Raw genomic sequence first — 16337 nt, forward strand, 5'->3', positions numbered from 1 at the left:
TGGCACTTAACAAACTTATGTATATATAATTACAGGAATACCTTTTGGATATGTAAACCCTGTTTCCACGTGCTGATTTATTTTGAAGTAGTGCCAAATGATATGCACACTATTTAGTATGCAACTTCCTGAGAAATTTCATTATCACAGTTGTTATAGTTTAATTATTAGTAGTTTTATATATCAGGTATGGCAGATGAAAGCTTACAAGTCCCAGATTGAAGCTAGTAGCTTTGTTGTCAGTCACGTAACTTATTTTAAAAAAATGTCGAGCTTATAATTGCAATATTATTATTTTTAGTGTGTTGTAACTCTTTCGAGATCAACTTGCTCAACAACCCCCCATCTCTGGTTCTATGACATAAACTCCCCATTTTAAAGTGACCTAGATTAAAATCTTCCATCAAAATTTCATGCTAATTTATGTCCCAAATGCCAGATTTAATAATGATAAAGTGACTTTTTAAAATAATTTTTTTCAAATTAATACAAACAAAGTCAGTGTGTTTGAACAGAAATACGGGAACAAAAGAGTTAAGCATGGAAACATATTCTAAACACTTAAACTGTCGTATACTATTTTATTAGATTATCAAGTCATAGAATGTGTAAACCATTTTACTTCTAAATAGAAATCTACAATAAACTATTTTATTTTTATTTCTTAAAATGCAGTTTTTCTACAGTTTATTTATTTTGTACTCTTAGAAAATATTCATTGTAAAACCTGTGTCTTGAACATTTGAAATGTTTCATATGCTATTTATAAAATTAATATATCCTTATTTGTTCTTCAGTTTACTGAATCTTATTTTCTATAGTTATTTCAAATAAATTGACTTGATATATCAAAAATATAATTCTTCTTTTGTTTAGAATACTGAATTTCTGAACTGAAATAACTGCTCACCACTCTATTTGTCCAGTGAATGCATAATTATTCTTTTATGCATTTCATCTCAAAGGCTGTGGCCATGCTGGGGTCATCACATGCGACTACAATACTTTTAGCTTTCATTTTTTTAGTCAGAAGAATAGTGAAGGCACATGGTCTAGTGGTTAGGATGTTGCACTCACAGCCTTGTATTTGTGGTTTCAATCCCTGGACCAGGTGGTGTATTCTTGAGCAAAATACTTTATTTTCTGTTGCTCCGTTGAGTCTACTCAGATGAAAAGGTGTTCCAGAAATAGCTGGGAAGTTAACCCTGCAACAGATTGGCATCCCATTGTGTCAGGAGTGATGTAATAACCATTACTTATATGCCATGGAAACCAGGTAACCAGCTTTATGAGTCCTAAGTCTAAGAAACAGAGTGCTCATGACTTTTGATATGACCTCCGAGTCTAATGAGGAAGAAAGGGAAGAGGAGGCCATGACTTATGGGTTATGCTCAGATCAGAGACCTAGTTTGAATACATTAACCCTTTTGATCCCAACCAACACCAGGCTGTCCTGGACCTGTGACAATATTTTTTCATGTTTTAAATTGATCTAAATTTAAACCTTCCATTAAAATTTCATATGAATTTATTGGCACAGATGTAACTGTTGAGAAATTTTGCTTTCCAACCATCTGGTCTCAGGTTCAGTCCTACTGCATGGCATCTTGGGAAACATCCAGCTCTCAAATATCTGCCTCAGTAAATTTGTTTGGACTAGACAAGCATGGAAAAGTGGATATTAAAATGACGATGATTATGATGATAATGTTCTAAACACCAGCCTAACAACAACAAAAGTAATTTTACAAAACTTCAGCCTATTCAAGATTAATTAAAATAAAGGCAGTGTATTTCAGCAGAAATATGGTAACGAAAGACTTAAAAGGCAACCAAGAACTAGGGGATAGTGTTAAAGTAGGCAACAGATTTAATCTGTTAGGTACCTTACATAAAGTGGAACTATTGTAATGACATACAAGTTTTAAGAAAGAAACATAGATATCAGAAATGATGAAGGAATAAGTAAACAGACCAAAAAAGGAAAACTATCTACAACTGCCTTAGATTAAGAGAAAACTAAACTATTTCAAATTTATGTGATACTAGTGCTATGAAATGCAATTCTACTGATAACACAGAAAATCTTTAGTAACTTTGATCAATTTTCTGATTTATCTTTTCTTTCTATTCCTTCAGACTTTCCATATTAAGTATGGATGGTTGTTGTTTTGTTGGAATCATTGATTTGATTTTTAGGGTGACTGTTGCTTTCTCTGCTACTAGTAATTCAACTCTGATGTAGGAGTAGCATTTAAGGCAATCATAGCCAACCTGTGGTTCGTGAGACTTTGACTGACATATCTAAATGAAAAATTACTTTAAATTTTTTAGTAGTACAACCTGCCTGATGATGAGCCATGTCTCATGTGGCCCTCTTCTTGAAAAAGGTTACTATACCCAATTCAAGGTAAACCTAAAGGAAGTAGTTACATTTCTTATCCTGAACAGCAATACAGTGAGTGTAGTAGTAGTAATGAAGATTTGCTATTTGACCATATAGCCTTTACATCAGTACATTAGTCTCACACGTATTGTACTGTGGTTGTAATAGTAAAACTGAGGTCTTGTCTTCTGACGATATGGTCTATACTCTTATATCTTAGTCTCACAGTAACAGTCTTTTAACGATGAAATTTTATTTAGAAAATTACAAAGGAGAAAAGCTGTTGTATTTGTTTATTTTTACACAGATTTAAGAGAAAACAATGTAAACATTTCTTTTAGAAACAACACTGAATATTTCAAGCTTCACCAAAGGATCTTAAAAACATGAAATAACTATTTGATTGATATTCATGATATAAATGTATCATAATCTTTATCATTCAGGTTTAACTTATATCAAAGAAATATACTTTGGTATTTTTTTATTATTTCATTTTAAATTTAATTACTTTCTTTCTCTGTTTAAAAATCTGTAAATCATTGACGTCTCAATTTTTTTTTACCATTTAGATTCAGGTTGAAAATAACATTGAAAAAACTTTATGTTGCTGGTTATGTACATCAGGACCTATTTCTATTACTGCACGCACAGATCGAAAAGGCTATTGCCCAGGTCAGTTATTTTCTGTTTTGTGTGGGCACTTTCTAAAAGTTTCTTTTTTGGATGAAAGTAAGCACATTCTAGAAATTTGCTTCAACATACAGCTTCTGCAATTTTTAAATTTTTATGGCTTAGTCAGAGGCCATGACCTTTTCCATGGCCTTTGTGACTAATGGAGTGGAAATGAGGAAGAAAGCATTAGTAATGGGCTGCTACTGAAGGAAGCAGTGCCTCAAGTTACTGAGTTATACTAAGATTGGAAATCTGATTTAAATATTTGCAGCAAAGTGGACTTTACTAAAGTACCCCAAGGCCAAGTGGTGGTAGTCTTAAACTGGTCAGTAGATTAAACTTATCTAAAAACAGTTACTATCCTACTGATAGATTTCCACTGTTCCAATCTATACAATTTCATTTACAAAACTTAGATCATCTCAAAGTACCATCAAGTGAGAGCGAACCTGCAACTGTTTAATTGCTAAAGTAAATTTCGTAATTAGACGAAATGAGTTTTAAGATGTGTTTTAATTGAAAAATCAAAATCATTGTTTAAAATAAAGAAATTGTCATGTTGAATGTGAATATAGTTGGTAATTGAATGATATGTAGATAATATTCAATCAAATTCATTATACAAATTAATTTGGTAATGAAAATTAAAATCTTCGATTAATATGAGATGTAAGTACTTGTGTATATTATTATGTCCCCATTTCCCACTGCTATATAGTGATATATGTTTAAACTTGAGTTAGCCTTCATATTTACACAAAACCATATGCTTTCATGTAGAAGCATATAGCTGAGTAGGTAGGGTATCAAGTTTAGGAAATGCAGACATTTTAAAGCACTTGAAGCAGTTTCTGGCAAGACACTTAATTGTACATTGCCTCAGTTGTCTGCTTAAGTTTTTAGTTGTGATTGATTTATTTTGTATCATGAAAATATTTATTCTTTCATCTATTTAATGCTATAGAAATCTGAGATAAGCATCAGCCTTATGAACTCTTATTATACATAAAAGGATAAACTTAGTCTTTAATCTTTCAACATTTGTATGACATTTTATCATTTTAAACCAACAACTAAGTATTAAAATTGATTGAATAATGTTGCTTTAAAAGCACAGTGTCTGAAATAATGATGATTATAAGATTGCTTGATTAAGGATGACTTGGACCTAAATAATAGCAATGACCTTGTTACCCAGTTCTCATCCACATCTTGAATATTTTCATTTTCTAAGTGAATGTTCCTTATAATTCACCTCCTCTGTTTTGTAATTTATACTGTATTTTCAACAGATCATCCATATGTCATTCTGTCTTCAAATTTCCTGTCTTTTTCTTTCCTTGATCATATTTTATTGCCATGTTCCATATATTTCTTTCATGTACATCATACAATTTAGCTTTCTTATGAGAGTCGTCCTGACTTTAGACCTAAATTGTTTATCACTGCTGCAAAAATTGGATATATATACATACAATTTCAAATAAATTGTTGCTTTTTGCACATAAAATAATTTTTTTTTTACAAAATGAAATCCCAACTTAGTATTACTTTATCTAGACACTTATTGAAGTTGAATTAGCAAAATTTTAATTACAAGAAGAATTTAATTTTTAGACATGTTTTCATCATTAATTTTTATCATTAATTTCAATCATTTCCATAAAATTGCATTCTTCTATAGTTTTTTTTTCCTTTTGGCAATTGATAGAACAATGACAACAATGTCTCTGAGATTGTATCCTTAGAATCCTGGATTACTGTATTAACTCTACAATAAGTAGGGTTAACTGATATGAGCCAAGAAATGTTATTAGGATTTAAAAAATTTTGCAATATGTATCTATATAACTATGCAACTATTAATGACTCTTAAAAGTTATTTATTTATATTTTGAGAAGCTCTTGTATGTTTAATGTGTGTGAAGACTGTGTGAAATTGTTCTGACAAAAAAAATTTGAAGGGTTGGATACCCTTTCTTCATTTCTGGTTTAGAGAAATAATATTGATTGTCATCATCATCATCTTATGGTCTGCTTTCCTATGCTTACATGGGTCACACAGAGTTTAGTGAAACAAATTTTCTCCTGCTGGATGCTCTTCTTGTTACCAACCCTCACCTGTTTCCAAGTAAATTGATATTTCCTCATGACCAGTTATGTCTTGGAAGAGTGGAAATGATGTGTCATAATGACACACATCATTGTGAGATGGTGACATTCACTTGTAACTATAACATGATGTCAAGGCAAGGAGACAGTAACACACATATGCACATGCACAGACATGCACCTATACATATTTGAAACACACATATACACGCACAAACATGCATGCATACATATATAAAACACACACACACACACACACTCACATCCATTAGGCTCCTTTCAGTTTCCATCTACCAAATCCACACACAAGGCTTCAAAGACACTTGTTCAAGGTACCATGCAGTGGGATTGAATCCAATGCCATGTGGTTGGGAAGCAAACTACTTACCACATCATTGTGTCTGCACCTCCTGTATTGAAACCATTTCAGCTCTCTATCACAATAATTACCTTATGATTCTTTCTATTTTCATGTGCTGTTTTTATCTGTTATATAGGACAGTGGTTTGACCCCCCCCCCCTGGACTTCCTTCATTATAGTCAAGTTAAGTGAAATTCCCTAATTGTTTAGCAATTATCAGCAGACTGCATTAGAAAAGCTTGCATTGCAATTGTTTAGCCCCCTCCCTCCCCAATTCCCTTCACCTTCCCAGTCTCCGCCTCCCCCACCAATCCCATGAGGTGGGGAATTTTCCTTTTTTTTTTCCTTTTTTGTTCTTATCCTGTCTTGCAATTTACTTGGAAACCTAACTTGTGCCAGTGGCACAAAAAAAAAATTTTTTAATAATAATAATAATAATAATAATAATAACCCACTCTATGCACACTGTAAAGTAGTTGACATTAAGTAGGACATCAAGCTATAGCAAGCATGTCGAGGCTCACACTGGAGCTTGGCACAACCCTGCAGCACACCAAATCATCCAACCAATGCCAGCATGGAAGATAGATGTTAAATGATGATGAGGAGAATGAGGATCAATTGTATAGATCCAGTGTTTGAAAATAGTTCAGATTTCTGGTGGATGAAACCTGAAGAATAGTCAAGAATAGAGAGGTGTCAGCAGCAAACGAGAATTAAGTTGACAGAAAGAAGGAAGAGAGTTACTAATGAGAAAAAATGAGTGCAAGGAGATAAGATACTCTTGAGGAATGCTTGAAGTGATGTGAAGAGGAACTCCTTGCTAGTCTGGCTTATAAAGAATCTGCCAAGGCAACTGATCAAATTTGTATGTAAGAGATTTGCAAACAGCTTGTCATACAAGTGTTGTCAATCAAAAGCTCTGCATACGGGATGCTAGTAGATTTCAGGGTTAATCAGGAGAGCTTGTGCACCATTTCAGGGCATCCCTCTTGATGGCATTACAACACTGATACGAGGTCTCACCTACTGGATTGATTGACTGGTATTCGATCTTAATTCCTTCAACCCAGGATCATCAGCACCATTCTAAATGTGCAGTCTGACTTGCTTTATGGGCAAACAAGTACCTACCTCACACCTATATATTATTTCTCTAATCAGGTTTCGTCATCCCTTTTTAGCCACATCCAAGGCTGGCTCTCAATTGCTAACTGCATCTCTTGAAGTGATATGATGAAAAAATTTGCTGATAGTGTGACTTACAAAAAAAAATCTACCAAGCCAACTATTCAACTTCATATGTAATATATATATTCAGAGAGAGAGAGAGAGAGTTTAGTCAGTTGGGTATATTTAAAGTATGTATTAAAAATGATATCTGATACATAAAAGAGAATTCCTTAGTTGATGTTCTATAGAAAATATCAAATGCAAGCATGGATAATTGTGGATTGCTGCCTGTAGTTTTAATAAAGGAGGTACTAGTTGATAATTCCTTTATCTTGACAGGTTTTACTGTTGAGGACAATTTCACTAGGGTTTAGAAAAACTGGGAGTTTCTTAAGGTGAGCTAAATCTGTATATTTCTGGGTAAATGTTTGCACAGAGGGAAAGATATAGCAATTGAAGAAAGCTGAAGCTATTTCACAGACACAATACATACGGAAATCATCAGAGCATATTGAATTCATAGTTAGAGAAATTGTTGTGTGTGCGTGTGTGTGTGTGTGTGTGTGTGTGTGTGTGTGTGTGTGTGTGTGTGTGTATCAAATCTGTCAAACTGTCCAACCCATGCCAACATGGAAGATGGACATATATGTCAGAGGTCATATATGTGAATGTAACCTACACACATTTTTGTTTTTTGGTACTTTTCTCTCTTTTTCTGTCTCCGTTCCACTCTTCCTTGTCTTTCTCTAGACTTTCACCTAGTATCCAATGAAGAACTCTGTCCAAAACATTACATTTTTACTTTATAATGCTTTCTCTTCTTTGAGTATCAACTTAGTAATCCTTTCTACTATAGGTACAAGGCCTGAAATTTGGGGGAGTGGGTTAATCGGTTATGTCATCCCCAGTGCATAACTGGTACTTAACTTATCGATCCTGAAAGGATGAAAGGCAAAGTCGACCTCGGCAGAATTTGAACTCAGAACATAGTGATGGGCGAAATACCGCTAAGCATTTTGTCCAGCTTGCTAACAATTCTGCCAGATCGCCACCCTCTGTATCCACCTAATAATAGTAACTAGGAACATGCTTTGAACTATTGTTCTTGTTTCTTTTGTCTTGATATCTGTTTTGATATGTATGTGTGTGTGTGTGTGTGTGTGTGTGTGTGAATATATCTGGTGCAGCCATCTGGTTCGCCAGTCCTCAGTCAAATTGTCCAACCCATGCTAGCATGGAAAGCGGACATTAAACGATGATGATGATGATTGGGTCATCTCATAAATAATGTGGTTTTTTTCAATTGCATGGACTACTAAAAGTCGGAGGAGGATGGGATAAACTACCTGCATCAACTTGCTATAAAAGCAGGTAGTAATTTTACCTTGTACTTATTTTTAGTGCAAGTTTTGAAAAGTGCTGTTCGATTTTAACTGTTATTTTTTCAAAACTATAATGGAAGTGACAAAGGAGCATATTCAGCATATTTTGCTTTATGAGTTCAAAAAAGGCAACAATGCAATGGAAAGTGCAAGGAATATTAATGCAGTATATGGGGATCAGACAATAAGCATAAACCAGTGTCAACATTGGTTCCAGAAATTCCAAGCTGGAAATTACAGCCTAGAAGACGAGCCTCATCCTAGAAATTCTGTAGAGCTCAATGAGTGCATTCTGCAAATCTTGGTGGAACAAAATCCCATCATAACTTGAGGAACTAGCAGAGAAGCTTGGATTTGGTCATTCAACCATTCATCGACACCTGTGTGCCATTAGAAAAGTCATCAAATTGTGTCAATGGGTTCCTCACAAACTTTCCAAGTCTTATCACATGCAGAGAGTGAATGTGTGCTTTTCATTGCTGTCACATCTCACGAATGAACATTTTTTGGACCGAATAGTGACTGGTGAAGAGAAATAGGTTCTCTATAAAAATGTCAAGTACCGAAGACAGTGAGTAGGGAAACACCAGCACCCCAGGCTAAAGAAGGTCTTCACCCACATAAGGTGTTATCTGCTTGGTGGGATATGAAAGGTTTAGTCCACTTTGAACTTCTCAACCCAAACCAAATGATAACAAAGGAGATCTACTGTGAACAGCTTGAGCAGCTTAAGTCAGTGCTAGAAGTAAAACAACCATCTTTGGTTTCAAGATGAGAGGTGTTCTTCCATCAGGATAATGCTCAGCCACATACAGTGAGGATGACATTACAAAGGCCGAAACAGTTTGAATGGGAAATGATGCCCCACCCACCATAATCGCTAGACATTGCCCCATCTGATTATCATTTATTCCGCAGTCTTCAAAGTCATTTGGACGGAAAAAATATGAATTTTTATAGACGAGGTCAGAACAGTTCTGGAGGAGTTTTTTTGTCATGGACAAGTGAATTTTGGAAGAAAGGCCTTGCAAGTCTATCAGATAGATGGAAGGGCATTGTAGAAAATGAAGGAGAGTATATTTTAGATTAAAAAAGAACTTTGTGTGTCTTAATTTTGAAAAATAAAAGAAGTATAAATGACCGGATTATTTATGGGATGACCCAGTATGTGTGTGTAATGTTTTGAAACTTACATATTGTCTGGATATAATGTGCAAGGAATATTTTAGGGATTAATTTAACATAGGATAAAAAGGATAAACATCCTTCCGGAGTCATATAGACTCACAAAGGCCAATTTCACAGTTTCCATGGCGTTATTATTCCCCACGTCACATCACCCTTCCAGGAATTGAAACCACAATCTTACAATCATGAGTCCAACACCCTGACCATTAAGTCATGTACCTCTACAGTTTAACAATAGGCTTTAACTTATTTACAATTATTTTATTTTTTTTTTTTGATTTTATCTTTCCAGGAGAATCTATTGCAATTTCAGCCGAGTTCGATAATTGGTCATCAAGAACAGTTACACCTTATGCTTCCTTGCATCAAACACAAGCATTTTTTGCAAATGGAAAATCTAGAGTACGCCGTACCAAATTTACTGTTCTCACAGGTATGTTTTTATTTTCATTCTACTCTGTTTTATTTTTTCACAGAACATACTCTTTTACTTGTCTCAGTCATTTGACTGCGGCCATGCTGGAGCACCGCCTTTAGTCGAGCAAATCGACCCCAGGACTTATTCTTTGTAAGCCTAGTACTTATTCTATCGGTCTCTTTTTGCTGAACCGCTAAGTTACGGGGAAGTAAACACACCAGTATCGGTTGTCAAGCGATGGTAGGGGGACAAACACAGACACACATACATATATATATATATATATATATATATATATATATATATATATATATATATATATATACGACGGGCTTCTTTCAGTTTCCGTCTACCAAATCCACTCACAAGGCTTTGGTCGGCCCGAGGTTATAGTAGGAGACACTTGCCCAAGGTGCCACGCAGTGGGACTGAACACGGAACCATGTGGTTGGTAAGCAAGCTACTTACCACACAGCCACTCCTGCGCCTACATGTGGAATTTCATATTTTCTTGTGATGATTTATAGTAATTTTGGGAACAAGTTTTGATGTTTTTTTTCTTTTCATTTTTTTTAAAAGAAAAATGTAACTGGAAATAATCCTTTCTACATTTGGTACAAGGCCTGAAACTTTAAGGGACGAGGTTACATTAACCCTCAAAGGATAAAAGGCAAAGACAACCTTGGCAGAATTAGAACTCAGAACATAAAGAGAGACAAAATACCACGAAGCATTTTGTTTGGCATGCTAATGATTCTGCTATTTTGCTGCTGTCCTAATGAGAAATAATCCTTTGTACTAAAGGTACAAGGCCTGAAATTTTGTGGGAGGGGACTTGTCGATTACATCGACCCCCAGTGTCTCACTGGTTCTTATATTATCGACCCTGAAAGGATGAACGGTAAGAGAGACTGGTAGACTAAGTACCAGCCCTAAAAGAAAAATAAATACTAGGGTTGATTCATTTGACTAAAAATTCTTCAAGGCGATGACGGAAACCAGTAAAAGATGAAAGAAGATATGTGAGGATATATCAAAATGCCTGCACACGCTTTCCTGGTGAACTGCAAACAAACAACACTGTATGAATGGTGAGGCCTCATTTAAAATGAGCATACATGTCAAAATGAGAAGAATATGCATTTGCGTGTTCACACAGACACACACACACACACACTCACTCTCTCTCTCTCTCTCGCTCTCTCTGTCTTATATACACATGAAAGCATGCATACACTTACACACACACGCACACACATACACGTGCATTCAAGTAATCATGTATGCGGCAGGCTGTTTTGGTTTTTCCATCCACAAAATTTCACTCACAAGGACATTGGTCTGCCTGTGGCTATAACAGAAGACACCACCTAGCATTGTTTGTGCAGTGGAACTGAACTTCTAACCATTTGGTTCCAAAGCAAACTTCTTAACCATACAGCCATCTCTGTGCCATTTGTATGTAGACCTCAGTAATTCATACAGGTGTCTATATTTGTAGAAACATCCTGTTTGATAGATTTATATTGCAAAGAACCTTTATCAAAGACAAAGGGTTATAAGAATCTATATAATAGATTGGCCAAGACTATTAGGATTGTCGGTGGAAATAGAGTAGACTAGTGATATTCTGAATTGGCAAGACTTGCTTTGGAAATCAATTCAGAATGAAGTTCATTTGGCTCTGTTTGCAGAAGAAATATTAATGTTATAGATATTGAATAAAAATGGATAAGAAGTTTGCAGACAGATGTTTATTAATGGTGGCTGAATTACGTAAATGTTGAGCAATGTAATCGAGGCTAATTAGATGAGGATGGAACAAATGGCAAATGGTTACTTGATTAGATTTAATTAAATCAAAGATTCCCAACCATTCTCATTTCATTTGTCCCCTGGCAACATTTCGTTAATAAATTTATTCCGACCCTCTTTTTTTTTTTTTTGCCAGCAATTTAAGCTGATACTTTCATAATAATAAAATAACAGATAAGAGGGAAATTTAAAATGCTGCTTTTAAACAGTATTTTAATCATTATCATTTTAATGTCTACTTTTCCATGGTTGCATGGGTCAGGCATGAGTATATCAGGACAGAGTTTTCTATGGTCAGTACCCTTCCAGTCACCCTCCCCCACAACTTGTTTCAAGGCAAGATCATCATCATTGTTTAATGCCTGTGTTTCCCATGATGGCATGGATTGGATGGTTTGACAGGAGCTGATATTGCTAGGGAACTGCACCCAGCTCCAGTGTCTGCTTTGGCATGGTTTCTACAGCTGGAGGCCCTTCCTAACACCAGCCACTTTGCAGAATGTACAAGGTGCTTTTTATGTGGCTTCATCACTAGGGAAGTCACCAAGTTATTCACAAGATCCTCCATCAACTGAGGTGTGTTTAGTATGCCAAGTCAAAGGTTAAAGGCATTATAGAGGTTAATGACATTATAGAGAGATAGAAACAAATGTTTTGCAGTAGAGATGTTTTAAAATTATTATTATAGGTCCAGATAACAATGAAAATAGAGCATAATGTCATTCCATGTATTTATAATGATGACCATCTATTAGAATGAAACACAGTCATGTAAATTAGTATTTCATTAGCAATATATTAATTAAGAACTATACAGTTCAAATTGTTAAATAGAAAAGAGGTAAAAAAAGCAAAATTGAATTGGTAGTTTTCATGAAATAGGCATACTTAATATTTTCTTCTCACTTCCAGATTTTTTTAAAAATCTGGAAATGCCAGTCCACATAAAAAGCAACCATGCTGGTGTCTCATAAAAAGAACCCAGCACATTCTGTGAAGTGGTTGGCATTAGGAAAGGCTGTAGAAACCAAACCAAATCAGGCTGGAACCTGGTATAGCTACTCAGCTTGCCAGCTCTGGTCAAACCATCCAACCCATCAAACCATCAAACCATCCAACCCATCAAACCATCAAACCATCCAACCGATGCCAACCTGGAAAATGGATGTTAAATGATGATGATGATGATATAATTGAAAAAAAAATTGTTTAAATCCAGAATCAGCAAATTTACCCCTTGGGTAGATGAAATTTGCCCCTGGTAGTAGATTTACTTCAGTTTGGGAAGCCCTGAATTAAATCATACTAAGGTACTGGCATGGCATGGTCACAGATGGATTTCTAAGACCATTAAAAATAATAGTTGGTTTGTTTACATCTCTGTAACTTAGTGGTTTGGCAAAAGAGACCAATAGAAAAAGTACTGGACTTAAAAAAAAGTACCGGAGTTGATTTGTTTAACTAAAACAAGAGAGAAATAAGAGGGAAATTTAAAATGCTGCTTTTAAACAGTATTTTAATCATTATCATTTTAATGTCTACTTTTCCATGCTTGCATGGGTCAGGCATGAGTATATCAGGACAGAGTTTTCTATGGTCAGTACCCTTCCAGTCACCCTCCCCCACAACTTGTTTCAAGGCAGCACCCCGCCATGGTTGCAGCCCAACACATAAAACAGATAAAAGAGAAAGAGTGGTGAGATTGACATGTTTGCAAATTCACGAGCAAAGAGTCCTGTTGAAGTAGGCAGAATTTATTAGTTTAAAGGCTGTTAACATTTGAGATTGATGAAGATTTATATGTGAGTCTCATGTTATGGTTGTTATGCATATTTAATGGATGTCAATATGACAGAGCTGATATCTTACAACATGTTTAACACTGATGATGAAGAAGTACTAGCAGGTCTGTTGTCACCGTTGTCATCATCATCATCATCATCATCATCATTAGCAGCAGCACTATCATTGTTTTACATCTATTTTTTCCCATGGGTTGAATGGGTCTGTTCCAACACAGCATCTCTCTCTGCTCGTTGCAGTCGTTTGTCATCTGATTATACACAAGAGAGAAAAAAAAAAAAAACTAACAATTTTTGTTGCTTGTATGTTGTTTTTGGTATGGTCTTTATGGATGAATGTCTGTGTTATTACTAATCACATAGCAACATGTTCTAGATGCATTTTATCATGCCTCTGGCATTAAAGAAGTTGTCTGTCATGGTTAAAGTGTCCACTCTGCTCTTTATTAGTGTTTAATCTGAGTTGCTGTTTGATTGAGCAGATCGATGATCAAAGGTATTCTAATTATGACTGTCAATTTTTTTTAGCAATATACAAGACACAGAGAGCAATTTATGGGATATTTGGCTGCTATTTCCAGCAATTTAAGTGACCACATAAAGAGATCCTTGTTGGCTCATCCTAGACAAGCTGCCTTTGCTTGTGCATGCGACATCCATGTTTCCTTTGTGTAATAAGGGCCAAAGAAAACCTTTGTCATATGCTGTTGGGTTTGTTCAGAGTACCTACTTCCTAAATTGGTTACTTTCACTACAGTTGGGAATCCATATCCCTTTATGATATAGTGAGGGGACTTTAGCTACTGAAGGAGGTGGCTTGACATAAGGTTGTTTCTGCTTTCTAGGTAAAGAGAGAGATTGAATATACAGTGATAATAAGGCCTTCACCGTGATGCTAGGTATAGAGTACTGATTTCTTTCTACTTATTAAAACTTTGGTCTTCACCAAATTTATTAAAAAACTTCTCAATTCCTGGCTTTTGTTTCCATATTTGTAATTTACTCTCTAACTCTTCCACATACACTACTAGGTCATCAGCATATAAGAGTTCCCTCAGACAGCTAGTCATAAACTCCTCTGTTATAGCTTGAACTATAATAAATTGGAGGGGACTTAAAACGGAGCTTTGGGGAACACCTAAATTTCTCAGTGTTATTGCAAACTTACACTTTGTTGACTGCATCTCTGTACATGGCTTGCAACAAACTATTCATCTACACTTAATTTTTTTTTCTAACATCACTAAACTATAGATTGTGGTACTCTGCCAAAGTCTTCTCCAAATCAACAAATGTTAGGTAGAGAGGCTTACTCAGCCAAAAAAAAAAACTTTTTGTGATGTCTCATTATAAAGAGAGCAATCTAAACTAAATCTCTTTAACCCTTTTGTTAACATACTTCTGTTGAAATATGTTGCCTTTTTTTGAATTAATTTTCAAGATAATAAAAAATTTAGTAATATATTTTGGTCATTATTAAGCTGCTGCTTGAAATATAAATTTGCATGAAATTTCAAAGGAAGGTTTTAATTTAGCCTACTTTAAACAGGAAGTTTGTATCATAGAACCAAGGATAGGTTAAAGGGGCTTCTTTCCATAATCAAGAAAGTCTAGACCTTTTCTGTTACTTTCATAACTTGATCCACCAGTTTAATACCCCTATAATTGTCTCTTTCCAAAGCATCTCATTTGTCCTTGCAGCAGTTGATGATTATATTGATACAGCAGTCACTGGGTATGAATACTTCCATGTATTACCTGGTTGATTATGTGAGTGACTAGCTGCTGCTCTTCTTTATCATATATTTTCAGTATTTCAATGACTATACCTGATGGACCTCCTCATATCTTTAACAGCCATTTTGCTCTTATAACTGTCCACTTCAATAGCTGGCCCCTCTATTGGGTAGACTTGGTGTAGTTCCTCTTCCTCCCACATATTCCAAATTCACCAACATCTCATTATAACATTTCCAAGCTTCTTTCTTCTCAACATTAGTCAGAGTAAGTGAGCTGCTATTATTTTGAATATACTTTTCCCTAATGACATCTTAATTTATTCTGACATACTGCTTTGCAATACAGAACAACTCATAATTCTGATCTTCTCACAACAGAACACTGGCAAACTTTCTATTTTCTACTTCTCTTCAAGCTATGCGCATTTATTATCAAGTTTCTCTCTTAGTTACATGATATAGTTCTTTGCTATCCACATTCTTCCAGTTTTTCCATACCTGTCTGTTAGCTTTTATGACTCTGTTGATAGCATTGATCTTCCACCATGTTACCTTGCTCTGATCACAGAACTTACTTTCAGCAAGTTGTACTGTAAGAAACTCCCAGTTATCTTCTGTGTTATAGATTATAAATTTCTAATTCCTTTATGTCAAACATATGTAGAGTAGCTCTGAACATATAATTTGTAGCAGAAGGATGTTTCAGTTTCTGTACTGTCTGTCTCCAGCATGTCTTTTGTCTTTCGGTTTATTTGATTGTTATTCCAAAGTCACTAGTCAGTACCTAAGTTGTGCCTGTCCTGTTTTTTTTTTGGTGAGTCTATCTAGCTTGCATGTCTGCCTGATTGAAAGGAGAGCAGGTGGCTGGTTGATTTTCTAAAAGTTGCTTTGTAGATGTTTATTTTATTTGCATCACATAACTTTAATAGTCTTGATCCCTTTTCATTCTGAGAACTGTATACATACTCACCATGTACTCCAGAGTAGCTGTCACCATGCTACCCAACATGTCCATTGAAATCACCTATAAAGAAAATGATGTTAGTATCATTTATCAAAATGGTTCACTATAAGGCTTCATAAAGCTTATGTCATTTGTCTATTTCTCTGTCTCTTGTAAGCCTACTTCACTTAAGCCAGCATTGTTACCTACCCATAAAAGAATTTGCATCTGTCTTCTTTACCTGATAGGTTCTGGCTGAGACTCTTCTCCAATACACCCTTGCACCTACTTTCCTTCACACCTACATTCCTTCACCCTAGTATCACTCTAATCTCACCAGATC

General features: G+C 35.2%; 1 protein-coding gene across 1 annotated transcript in view; it reads left to right on the forward strand.

Annotated features, from left to right (window-relative positions):
- LOC106868835 (arrestin domain-containing protein 3) overlaps positions 1–16337 on the forward strand; it is a 90445-nt gene that overhangs the window by 57645 nt on the left and 16463 nt on the right. Inside the window, exons 4-5 of the mRNA XM_014914261.3 lie at positions 2959–3061; positions 9570–9710. Coding sequence (XP_014769747.1) covers positions 2959–3061; positions 9570–9710 — 244 coding nt within the window. The remainder of the gene's footprint in view (positions 1–2958; positions 3062–9569; positions 9711–16337) is intronic.

This window comes from Octopus bimaculoides, chromosome 4 (genome assembly GCF_046866305.1).
Source record: "Octopus bimaculoides isolate indiv1 chromosome 4, ASM4686630v1, whole genome shotgun sequence".
Classification (NCBI taxonomy): Eukaryota; Metazoa; Mollusca; class Cephalopoda; order Octopoda; family Octopodidae; genus Octopus; species Octopus bimaculoides.